This window comes from Danio rerio, chromosome 12 (genome assembly GCF_052040795.2).
Source record: "Danio rerio strain M-AB ecotype USA chromosome 12, GRCz13ab, whole genome shotgun sequence".
NCBI classification, from domain to species: domain Eukaryota; kingdom Metazoa; phylum Chordata; class Actinopteri; order Cypriniformes; family Danionidae; genus Danio; species Danio rerio.
Window position 1 is genome coordinate 34,695,183 of NC_141032.1, and position 13,907 is coordinate 34,709,089.

General features: G+C 34.6%; 1 protein-coding gene across 2 annotated transcripts in view; it reads left to right on the plus strand.

Moving 5' to 3' along the window:
- The window catches only part of ankfn1a (ankyrin repeat and fibronectin type III domain containing 1a), a 196,629-nt gene that overhangs the window by 165,771 nt on the left and 16,951 nt on the right, over positions 1-13,907 (plus strand). For both annotated transcript variants that reach the window (NM_001442680.1, XM_087274532.1), the window contains 5 exon segments: positions 976-1,108; positions 4,736-4,852; positions 5,614-5,829; positions 9,992-10,158; positions 12,194-12,335. In NM_001442680.1, the coding sequence (NP_001429609.1) occupies positions 976-1,108; positions 4,736-4,852; positions 5,614-5,829; positions 9,992-10,158; positions 12,194-12,335 (775 nt within the window).

Here is a 13,907-nt window from a genome sequence, read left to right on the forward strand (position 1 = left end):
TCTACAAATAGGTCACCCAATGGTGTCGTTTTAGTTTTATTACTGCATCACAGGCAGAAATCTGCATGAATGTAATTGTGAGCAAATCAAATGCTTATCCTCATCACTAAAATTGTACCTCTGAGGTCTTGACTTTGTCAAGTGAATCCAATTAATGCAATCTAAATCAAATATAATGTTATCTTTTCAATAATTGTTTCTTTAGCCAAATTTAGAAGGATTTTAATAGTATCACAGTACTTTTTAATAAGCTTTTTTTATAGCAGCTTTATTTATTAATAGTAATATGAATGTAATGCAGTTAACTGTAACATTAAATATAAAAAAGTATGAACACTATTCATTTTTAACAATACAAAGTCATTTTTAAGCACTTTTAAACACTTTTCCATTTAATTAAGTGTTTATGCCGTATTGCTAAAGAAATCGGACAAAATTGCTGATAAGGATTTTAGGCAGCATTTAGACAATGCAGCCTTTGTATTTCATTATTATTAATGTATATTGATAATGGTTTAATAATATTTAGTTTGATAATAGTGTAATACTTACTTTTATTTGCTTTATTGTGACAACTAAATTAATAAATAAATAAATGTAATATTTTGTTTACCCCATGGGGTTGATGACTCAGTGTTTGCGGAAATATTTTCAATTATGTTTTCTATTTATAAATATATAACATTTATTAATATATTCATATTTATTCTAACAATATATATATAACTTTTTATATATATAAAGTTGCTTTAAAAACAGCTTCTCCAAGTGTACATAAGCAAAACATATGTACAGAAAAACACCATTATAAAAATGCTGAAAGATTGCCTAAAGTTGAGCTTTAAAAGTCTAAAAGTCTTGCTAAAAATAGATTTACTATTCTTGAAAAGTGCCAGACCTTCTAGGATTCACATTATAGCTGAATATGCTATTTAGTTTTTTGTTCTGAATAGCTTCTCTCTGCTGTTTTTTCAGGGGAGTTTATATAGCGTCAGTATTTTACCATAAGGACAGTCTGCTAGTGACTAATGAGGATCAGATCCCCATAGTGGAGGTGGACGATTCATACAGCAGCTCCCTCATGCAGGACTTTCTGTGGTTCACCAAGGTATGTAAAAACATACAGCCGACCGCAACATTAAGCAGCGGAGAGGTCAGCGCGGAGATACTGCGCTCAAGTAACGTGCGTTTTGTTAACGCTCAACTGAAACATACATTTTCAGTGTTTTCGCAACACATCTCTTTGACAAGCGTCAATATTTTTGTTGGTTTCTTCCAAATGCAGCCTGCGGTCAGCTTAGCGTCCTAAATATAATCTGTCAAAGTGAACAGTCACCACACTTTTGACGTTAGACCGCGCATTTGTAATTAGCCCATCATTACAAGGCTAAAGTGGTGTGATGCAAGAAATCTTTGCAGAATACAGCTCTTTGTTGGACGGCCAAACGCTTTGAGATTTTATGGTGAGATTGGGGGTAAAGTTATACTCATGAAACGAGCCTCGCAGCATTTTAAGTGCCCGTGTTCAAATCCAAATGTTTATTTTACTGCTTGTCTCCTAATATGCAACCAGAAAATGAACGTTCGCCGAGATAAATTTTGATGTTGGCTTGAGGCATGACAGTGCGGGTGAAAAAGGTAGAGAAATGAACTAATAGTTAGCATACTCATATTTTCCAGTTGATTACATTAAGAATTGTCAAAAAAATGTATTACTCATTTTATAAAATGTTATATTTAAATATGCAAATGTTTTTTTTTAATTACGTGGTTCTGATAATGCACGAAATTCAGATGGACGGCAGGAAGTAAAAAACTGAATGGGAGACATAAAGGAAAGTCTGTATTTTTGCGATTTATAACATATTTCAAAGGAGATAAGAAATAGAAAATAACCACACATGTCGGGCATGATCTTTATATCATGAAGAGGGCCGAGTTTTCTACTGAACTAATATATTTGCTTACCAAATTACTAGAGTTTTTTTCCCCATGCTGGTATCTTCCAGTCATCATGTAAGCATACAAAAATGTAGATATGTAGTTTACATTACTATTTGTTTATTTATTTATTTTTGTAAGAGGGAAAGTGCTCCACAATAATAACTGTCTTGTTTTGTTGCAAGGGTTGCACTTTTTTTTGTTTGGTCGATGAAGTTAATTTCAATGAACATTCACAGCTGCTGGACATATAGACGTTCCTGGTACGGTTGTTTATTCTGCCGAAACACCAGTAAAGACGTGGGCTGCGTATAAAACCCCCTACTACTCAGTAGGTACTGCATTTAAATTTAAATATACAGTATGAATGTGTGAAGTATGAATGGAATTCGGACATACTACAGTACATCCGCGATTTTGTCATGGTCTCGTGACCTGCCTGTGTCAGTTGTGTCGGCCCACGTGAAGTATTTATTTAATTTAAATTCAAAAGCAAACAGGGCTTTGCAATATGCAGGTCTTTTTTTTTTTTTTTTTTGCTAATCAACAAAAGGGGAATTTGACATATAACGTCTTTTGCGTGCTCAGCTTCGTTATTTCAAATGGAAATGCGGCTGTTCAGCGTGAAAATAGGCAGGGATGCACATGTGGTAGGTCATGTTTCCAGGGGCCATGAGTTGAAAAAATCGAAACATGCCGCGAACGAACCATGAGTCATGTTACAGGAACCAACCAGGCACCTTCACACTTTGTATGGAATTACACAGTAATAAAGGTAGACTAATTTCCCGAGATTACTGATTTAACAAATGCAGATACAGATTCTCTCTTAGTGATGATCATTACATCACATATCCACCTCACATCTAACCTGACTTCTGTTCATTTGTTCAGCTCAACAAAAGCTAGAATTCTCTCACTGAACATAAAGAATTAATAAATAAATAAATAAATAAATAGGGCGAGGCAGTGGCGCAGTAGGTAGTGCTGTCGCCATACAGCAGCAAGATGATCGCTGGTTCTAACTTCGGCTCAGTTGGCGTTTCTGTGTAGAGTTTGCATGTTCTCCCTGCCTTCGTGTGGGTTTCCTCCGGGTGCTCCGGTTTCCCCCACATTCCAAAGACATGCGGTACAGGTGAATTGGGTAGGCTAAATTGTCCATAGTGTATGAGTGTGTGTGAATGTGTGTGTGGATGTTTCCCAGAGATGGGTTGCGGGTGGAAGGGCATTCGCTGCGTGAAAACTTGCTGGATAAGTTGGCGGTTCATTCCGCTGTGGCGACCCCGGATTAATAAAGCGACTAATCCGACAAGAAGATGAATGAATGATAAATAAATAAATAAATAAATAAATAAAATTAACTAAAGTGAAGCAATCAAACAAACAACCCTCTGGCATTTATACAGCATGAAGTTGATATTGTGATCTTTAAAATACTTTTTTGTATAAAATTTATTTCATTAGTTTTTAAATAAATGTTCAATGTAAATATTTGCACAAAGTTTTTTTTTTTTGTTTTGTTTTGTTTGTTTTTTTTGAAAACTTTATTGGTCTGGCCCTCTGAACCTGCCACAGAGTCTAATGTGGCCACTTGAAAAAAATAATTGTTATATACCCCTGTTATATACACAACTCTCTTATTGTGTAGCATCCTAAAGAAAGCATCTCTTTCAAAAAGAGATCTGTATGCTGCATGTGACTCATTTATACCAGGCAATGTATATCTAGTCCAAAAATATGGTTTAAAAATGTTGTTTTTTTTGTTTTTTTTTTTATCAGAGTTAAAGGTTTTTACTGAGGGTAAAAAAACAGAGACTATTCGAGATCATTTATTTTGTAGAATAGATTTTATATAACCAAAAAATATGATGTATGAACAGATTCTAGTGTAAAAGCCTTCTGAATACACATATGAATGAAGGTTTGTTGCATTTAAGTGGTTAAATGTTTGTAAGTGCTGCTTAAGTAAAGATTTATAGCTCAATGCACGATTTTCTTTGAGATAACACCCTTAAAATAAGTACTACACTACAATTCAAAAGTTTGGGCTCAGTAAGAATTTTAAATGTTTTAAAATAAGCTTATCTTGTTTACCAAGGCTGCATTTATTTCATCCAAAATTCAGTACAAACTGTAAAATAGTGAAATGTTGTTACACATAAAATAACTGTTCAAAAGTAGTTCATAATTTAATTTAATAATTTATTCCAGTGATTTTAAAGATTAATTTCAGCTTCATTAATCTAGTCTTTAGAGTCACATCATCCTTCAGAAATCACTCTAATATCAATTATTATTATTATAATTATTGTATTTGTTATTATTATTATTATTGGTTTATATTATTTGTATTATAACTATTTTTAATGTTAATATTAATAAAGTATTCAAATTTGCAACAAATGAAACACTTAACAATGTATTTTAATTTGTTTTCCATTTTTTCTTTTAAACTGGAAAAACACTAGTGAAAATATCAAAAGGTCAAATGCATGAAAAACTGCACGCTCTCACATTTTTCAAACCTTGTCTCAAAGTTTTAAATGGATTGAAGGTTAAACATTCAGATAAACAGGAAGGCACATACAGTAGATGGTCTTTTTTATTTAAAAATGATTCACTTTCAATCCGAAGCACCTTATTCTTCTATGTCTGGAAGTCCACTGAGACACCTATAAGTGACTCATCACTCAATATAAAGGACTCTGGCATTCAGACGTTGAGTGATGTTGTGGAATGAAGTAAATATGTTTCTCCAGCTTCACCAGTGTGTGTGTATGTGTGTGTGTTTCAGCTTTCTTGTATGTGGGAGGACGTCCGGTGGCTCAGACAAAGCCTGGCAGTCTCCACCTCATCCTCTTCCACTCTGCAGTCCAGACAGAAGATGCTGGCGGCCGCGGGACAACTGCAGGTTTGCCAGCCATGATGAGTCTTGCTAATAATTTATCACTATAATGGGATTTGATCTCTGTACAAATTGAAATTGAATGGGATAATCCTAGATGTGGGATTCGGAGCAGTGTGTGTGTGTCTGGGTTTATGCTTGAGCATATTTCATATTGCATAACAATCATCACGGCCAGCTAACAGTTTTATTTAGCATAACAATATGATTTTATATATATAAATATTTTAAATATGTATTTTTACTTTAAAAGACAGTATTATTTCCACATTTTTTACTTTAATTTAATTACAATTATTTATTTAAATATGTTTAAAATACATAGTTTTGACTATTTAAAAATGTGTGCGCATGCACGTTATTCTATATTTATTTTATTAAATATGTAATTGGTGTAATATGTGTATTTAGATTTGATTAAAGATATTATTTGTACATCAGAACACAAATATACACTTTATTCAGTGCATAAATATCTTCTATATTTATTTGATATATATTTATACTTAATATATTTATATTTTTAATTTGTTTTTTTTATTTTGACTATTAAATGTTTTATATTTTTCAATTTAAGATGTTTTAAGCATTTCTTTTTACCTCGTCATACAAATATAACTATTATCCAATGTATTAATATTTTTTATTTGTTTGAAAATTACATTGATAGATTATTTCATAGTGGACATCATGTACAGCAACAGAGAATAAAGTTCCCTGGTGTGCAATCGTCCTTCTCACATCTATTGCTTTCTATCTCCAAACAGAATCTTCTGGGCACTCACAACCTGGGTCGAGTCCATTATGAGCCCATTAAAGATCGTCATGGAAATGTGCTGCTTGTGACGGTGAGGGAAATGGACAGTCTTTACTCCTTCTTCAACGGGAAGTGGATGCAAGTCTCCAAACTGCAGAGTCAGAGGAAGTCCCTGTCTACACCTGAGGAACCATATGCCCTCGACATCCTACTCATCACCATACAGGTGAACACAATTATTAAAAACATCTCGACTCTTTTACTATTATTTGTATAATCAAGTAGCATTAAACTTACTTCTATGTACTAATTTATTAATTCTGTTAAGCACAATACAAGATATTGTGAGGAATGCTGTAAAGCAGCAGCCATAGACTGATTTCATGCGGCAGCCATTTTTAAAAGCGAAATTGAGGCTGCAGTGGGAAAAAACCCGGAAGTATCAATGGGAGTTACATAGGAACATTGTGTAGCTGGCTGTATATCTTATCAGCGAAGAGAAAGTGACACAAATTTATTATTTCATCACCTTCCGAGTAAGCCGAAGGTCCGTTCTGAATGAATGGCAAAAATAAAAAGGGATATTAGACCTCATTTTCAGCTAAGTTAAGGGAAATGGCACTAGTTAAACGTTTTTTTTTTTCCCAAACACACGTTTTAGATGCCTTTTATCAACCTCAAGTTAAAATACTGATTCTTTGACTATATTTGACTCGTCACAATACTGAATAAAAAAAAAAAAAAATGTAAATTTCCCGTTAACATTTAACGGTTGATGGCTTTCCTAAAACAGCGCTGATTTTCCATTGTGTTCACGTGCTCAACAGAAATGACTGTGATTAGCCGAGAAGGTTATCAGTTCACCCTCCACTGTTTACCGAGTACAGACACAGACGAGCGATCTGCTTGATGACTCGACTGATCTTCGCGGCTGCTTCGCGCTCCAGTGTCAGTGTATCTGTGTTTGCACTGGGTGTTTGCACTGGGTGAAGAGCGGTAAACATGTTGAGCACTGGTGAACACTATGGTAAATCAGCGCAATTTATGAACGCACTCAGCGGCGCTTGAATGTTAGCAGGAAATTGACGTTTTTAAAACTTCCGTACCGAAACAACAATATTACAGACAACACGAGGGTGTGCTACAGAGGACTGCAGTGTTTTATCACTCACCGGGTTACATAGGCTGAAGCAGAAAAGCGTCCCCACGGTGTTTAACTATCAATATAAACTGATGCTTAGGAGGACACTTGAGCATATTACTCTTAAAGAGATTGTGATGTTGTTTGATGCTAAATTGCTTTTAATAGTTTAAATTAAACTTACTGAATGATATTAAATTGATGTTTACACCATTTCAGCATTTTGAAATCTCGACAACAGCTGGAGGCTTGTAGTCCACAGCATGCAGCATGTTACTGCAATGTTTACAGTGCTTGTCTTATACTTCCAGGTTTCTTACTACCGCAGCCTCTCTTTGGTTCTTTAATTTGGTGGCCGCATGAAATAAGCGTATTGACTTCCATAGGAACAAACATTTTGTGACACTTGAGTGGTAATCAGTAGTGGAAAGAGTACTGAAAAATTATACTTAAGTTAAAGTACCATTACTTGCCTAAAAATGTAGTGCAAGTAGAGTTAAAGTATCTGTTGTAAATATTACTCAGAGTATGAGTAAAAAGTTGCCCTTTTAAAAGTTTGTGAGTAGTGAGTGTTACACTGTAAAAAGCTGATGCATTTACATATAATTTGAGAATGTGTGTAAATGTAACATTCTGTAGTGCATTTACTGGAGTTATTGCTCGGCAGGCACACAACGTTACAAGACATTAATATTAGGTTAGATTTAGGTTGTGATGTCAGGTGACCAAAATTCAATGTCTAGCCAGTGTCTAAAGACAACATTATTTTAATGTCTAATAACAGCGTCAAATGACGTTGATATTTAGTTAATTTTAGATTGGGTTAGAAAATGACCAAAATCCAGTGTTGAGCCAACATCTTAAACCAGCATCATATATTGACATTTAATTATCAGGTATGGCAACCAAAATTCAACACAACGTCAAGCTGTATGTTACATCATCAGATGCTAATATTTGGTTGATTTTATGTTGGACGTTGGACATTGACATCAGCCTGACGTTGCATTCTGATGTCAACCTGATTTTCATTTCCAAACAAAGTGTAAAGTCCTCATGACGTTGGGGTACAATGTCAATCTGACATCACGTTGACATCCTGTGCCTGCTGGGTGTTTAAGGCTACTTAGGTCATCATACAGTAAACATCTGTTGTCTTCTCATCAGTTACATGCATCTAAACACACTCTGGGTCAATGCGTGTAAAGATTTTGGACATCTTCTTGGACCCTTTTTATGTTTTCAAACAGTTTGCTGGAGTTGTAATCACTCATGTCTTGAGGTAGTTCATTATGAGGGAATTTACCTTCTATTGGACAGGAATCACAGGACTTATTTTTCTAATCCCTATAGACAGGAACAAATAAAGTAGTGGTTGCAGGTTGAAGGAAAGTAGTGGTGTAAGAGAAGCGATGCTGCACTAAAATGTACTCAAGGGAAAATAAAATTACACATTTTTAAAACTACTATTCTCCTCAAATGGAAACGTCCCCTTCATCATCAGAACACTGGATTAGAGAGGTTCTACATTATATCTATCTTGAGAAACTGAGACATTGTTTTAAAAGGATCACGGAACTCCTTTAACAAAACATAGTGGCATACTGTCTGTCATTGAGAACCTTAACATTTCAGGACCTGCTGACTAGAATTTCAGAAGGGAGAAAGAGAGACTTTTAGTGTTTACTTTACATTTTCTTCTTCTGTATTTACCCATTTATTTATTTTTTTATTTATTTTAAAATTTTTATTTATTTATTTATTTTTATTTATTTATTCATTATTATTTTTTCAGTTGGTTTATTTTATATTTATCTGTGTCTTGATTCATCTTTGCGTACTTGTTGAAGGCCTCAGAAAATGGGGAGGGGTGGGAGATGGGAGGGATGGTGCATAGAAGTAGAAAAGTGTAAATTTGATTTAAGAGTTCTACAGTTTTCCTGTTTCTGTTGCTATATATTTCATGTCATCTCTTTGCTGATAGGACTTCTATTTTTCATATAAAAGTTTATATATTATCTGGAAAAAAATGCAATAAAAATATTAAAAATAGAAAATCTAACACACAAAAAATGTACAATTCCTGAAAAAGAAAAACTACTCAATTACAGTAATTTAAGTATTTCTAATTTGTTACTTTACACCACTGACGGTAATGCAAACCACATTGTAGTGCAAACTGTCAATGAACTGCATTACAAAGTAAAAAGCATGTAAATAGCTACAAATATTTAACATATTATATTGACCTTCATTCATTTCACTTAACAATTCTGAGGTTGTGTGATATTTTTTAGGAAGATTGCACTGGTAAGACCATTTGGGCAGCTTTCATTAACCCTCATGTTTAGGTGACATTTTGGATTTTTATGTTTCAAAAATCTGAAAGAAAAAAAACAATACAACTAATTTGTCTGTGAAAATCCCAAACTAGAGTAAGCATCTATACCTACTGAGCTCATACATTGGCTTCATTCTGTGTACAGTTAGTGTATTTGTGTACTGTAAGTGTAAGTCTGATAATTTTCCAGTGATGGGTTGCGGCTGGAAGGGCATCCGCTATGTAAAACATATGCTGGATAAATTGGCAGGTCATTCCTCTGTGGCGAACCCAGTTTAATAAAGGGACCTAAAAGAAAATAAATTAAGTCTGATAAATTTATTTTATGTGGGGGTATTGGATTGTATTTGAAAAACCACCAGCAGAAGCATAAATCAGTGCCTGTTTAGACAGTACATCTAAAACTGTAATACGTAAAATACAAACACTTGAATAGGTTGAAAATCCTATTTAATTAGAATGTTTAATTGCAGTGGCAGGTTTTATTAAAGTAACTACTGTATAAGAGGAACCCACTGTCTTTAGATATATCCTTTTTAGATTGCCTCATTATATTGCATAGTAAACATTGACAATCCTGTCATTCTGAAAGCGCCACCTACAGGCAGACAGTGAATTTAGCATTTTAATTCAGCCTGTCTACTGCTTTTTTTTTTTTTTTGTGCGGATACGTTTTATGTCAGATACAGTGGTTTTAAATTGCAGCAGATAGTTCAGCCTGTGATGAATTAAATAAAAACCTTGTTTGGGTGCTCAAATTTTGCACTTTTCTTGCTTCTTGGATTGGGAAATGTTCTTTGATTTAGCCAAATTGCGTGCAATGATTGCCATTTGAAATTGGGCATGAACAATCTAGATTGGCGCATCACTAAAAACAGCTCATTTGAACTCTCGTTTTGATGGCAGGACATTCTGGCGTATCAGAGACGGAGTCAGCACCGGCTGTCCTCTGGCCTTTATCTGGGTTACCTGAAACTCAGCAGCTCTGTGGATCAGATCAAGGTTCTGGTTCCTCAGCGGATGCCCAACATGCTTTGCCACACCAAGATACGAGACAACTGGAACGTGTCAAGGTCAGGATAGAGCATTCTTTAACATTTATTAACTCTTGATTTTGATTATTTGTGTTTCAGTTTTCATTTTTATCCAGTTTTAACCAAGTGCTGATTATTTAAATGCATTTACTTATGACTCTTTTGGTTTGGTTAGGTTTGGTTGTCATGCTGCTCCCAAAAGACTTAATTACAAATAACTGGAATGTTTATCAAAAAAGCAAACTAAAACAAAGACTGTACAACATAACACATATTGGACCTGCTTTAGGAAAAATTGAATTTTCTGAATTAATTTTGCTCCTCAAAACCGTACAGTGCTTATTTTTGTTGTTCACAAAGCAGTTCTCTGAAATGTTCTCTCTTTCAAGTCTTTTTTTTTCCATTTCAAAGCATAAAGCTTGTATTCAAAACCTGTAATGAAAGCATGTAATGATTTTCTGTTTTTTTCTGCACGGTTTAGTGCTGCACCGACCTTTTCTTAGCCAATAGTACACTAATCTCATTTTAATGATATTATATTAATTCATTAGTGAAGGAAGAAAACGGTTTGAGTATCAGGGCTAAGAAATAATGCTATTTCTATCATTATTTTATATTATGGAGAAGTACTAAACTGTAATATATTTATATATAATTTATAACATAATACTAAACAATAGTATGCATTTAAAATTTTAATTAAACAGTTAAGTACATGCAAAAAAAACAAGCCTCAGCGACATGTTAAATGTTATGAAAATGACTGCAACAAGAAAACAGCAAGAAAGCTGCCTGAATAACTTTTTAATTCACGTGTATATACGTTGCTTTCACAATTATATAAAGTATATATAACATTGGTAATTCTTTGACTAACCACTCGATGCAAAATTTAGCCTACCAAGCTAAAAACATTTAATCAGCTACTAGTGGCCAGCTCATTTTTTTATTCATTCATTCATTCATTTTCCTTTAGCTTAGTCCCTTTATTTATCAGGCTTCGTCACAGCGGAATGAACCGCCAACTTATCCAGCATATGTATGCATTTCCAGCTGCAACCCAGTACTGGGAAACACCCATACACTCTCATATGCACACACTATACATACACTATGGCCAATTTAGTTTATTCAGTTCACCTATAGCACGTCTTTGGACTGTGAGGGAAACCGGAGCACTTGGAGAAAAACCCACGCAAACATAGGGAGAACATGCAAACTCCACACAGAAATGCCTACTGATCCACCAGTGACTCGAACCAACGACCTTCTTGCTGTGATGCTACAGTGCTAACCACTGAGCCCACCAAAAAATGTGTAATTTCATTACTAATTGTACCAAAATATCAGCGATAAATGTACATTTATTATAAAACTCTCTAATGCAATCGAATAAATATTATTGACCTAGGCATTACATTTTAAACCTTTTGAATTACTGTTGAAGCGAATATAAGCTTTCCAGTGCGAGTCTACCTTAGAAGATTGAAATATGCCTGAACTCCATGTTGGGCTCCCCCTCACCACAGGCTTACATAGTTTCTTGACACCACCATTTTTTACAGTCAAAACAAAACTGCTATTTGTTTTTGTTCGGTAAAGGAGCTATTTATTTATTTTCATCTCGGGTCATGGTGTTGACCTTGGTAGGTAGCTAGAGACAGGGAGGGTATTATCCTGCAGCTCTCTGTGGTAGTAAAACTAAATTTACTACGGGGCCGGACTGTGGAAGTCAGTAGGAGGTTCACACAGGATGATGCCCACTCACGGCTCGAGGAAAACCTTTGGAGCAAAGAAATTCTCCATTTTTTTTTCCACTAACCAACCCCCTAGACACTAGCCTTGAGGGTGTCCTTGAGACTAAAACCAAAATGCTCTATTTTGCCCCATCATCATCTTACCCACTTGCAGTGAGCTGTTGCTTTTCATCCTCTCCGTTTTAGAGAAATTTAAATTCCTTTTGTCTCATTTGAAAGATAAAGTTTTCTCTGTGCTTTGCCAGCTACTCTGGCGCTTCTGGAAAGAGTGATATAGCACTGTGTATGTTAACTAAACGCTGTCTCTTCTCGCCCAGGGATGAGTGGGAATGGCTGCAGTCACTGTCTGGCCCTGTGGAGGTGGAAAGAGCAGATCAGGCTACAGACTGCCTCCTTTTCTCTGAGCTCCAGACAGCCATTAAAAGTCTGCTGCACCAGATTAATCTACCTCTCCACCAGGTACTGCAGTCCACAGGACTAACTTCGTGTTAAAGGGATTGTTCGCACAAAAATTTTAATTCTGCCATTGTTTTCTGACACTTGACTTTTCCAAATCAGTTTGATTTTTTTCTGTTCTGTTGAACACAAAAGAAGATATTTTGAAGAATGTTGGAAATTCAGCAATAAAAAAAAAAAATATATATATATATATATATAAATATATATATATATATATATATATATATATATATATATATATATATATAGTTTGGAACTAGTCAACGGTGAGTACATGATGGCAGACTTTTAATTTTAATTAAACACCTTAATAATAAAAAGTCTCTCAATACATTTAGAATAACTTGAAGTTGGTTGTGCATTATGTAGTTTGGATAATTTGGAGGTTTGAGAAAAGATAAGTATAAAGTGAATTTAAACTGTGAGTAGTTTGAAAACATTAAGATTTACAATGAGATGGATAGATTAATGGAAGGGTAGATGGATTATAGATTAAAAGGTAATAGATGATCAGATGGATAGACAAACAAACAATAGATGGATGGATTTATAGATTGACAAATAGGGGAATGGATTGATGGGTGGATGGATGGATGGATGATGGATGGATGGATGGATAGGTGTACTGATGGATGGTTTGATTGGATTAGTGGATGGATTGATAGATATATTAATAGATATAGACAGATATAGAGTGAGAAGATTGATGGATAGAATGAGGGATCATACATACTATAGATGGAAAGATGATGCATAAGGAATACTCTGGTTAAACTGATGGAGAGCTGGATTAATGGATGTATAGATATACAATAGAGACGATAGGTAGAATGCTATACAGATACATGGATTGATAAGTAGATGTATGGACAGAATGGTTAAGGGAATGGAATAATGTTTGGTAGGATTGATGATGGATGCATGCATGGATGGATGAATGGATTGACTGCTATACAGATACATGGAAGAAACTGATAAAAAGTTGGATGGACAGAATGGTTAATGGAATGGAATAATCAATGCATGGATGGAAAATCCATGTAATAAATGGCCAAATTGATGCACAAATTAACAATAGATTGATGGATTTATCGATTGACAAATAAGGGAATCTATGAATAGATTGATTAGTAGGTGAATGGATGGATAGGGATAGTTGCATTGTTGGATGGGTTGATGGGCAGGTAGATGGATAGATTAATAGGTAATTGAATGGATTGGTTGATAGTGGATGGATGGATGGATGGATGGATTGATATATATATATATAATCAATGTATTATATATTAATATATTATATGTATTAATTGATAATTGATATGTATGTATGTATGAATGAAAGGATGGATGGATGGGTGGGTGATGAATGGATGGATGGATGGATGAGTAGATGGACTCATAAAGATACATGGATATACAAAATGGTTAGATGGATGGATACAGTAGAGGCAATGGAAAGTCTGCCATACAGATAGATAAATGGAAAAATTGATAAATAGATGGATGGACAGAACGGTTAGGGGAATGGAATGATGTTTGGGTGGGTGGATGGATGGATGGACTGCTATACAG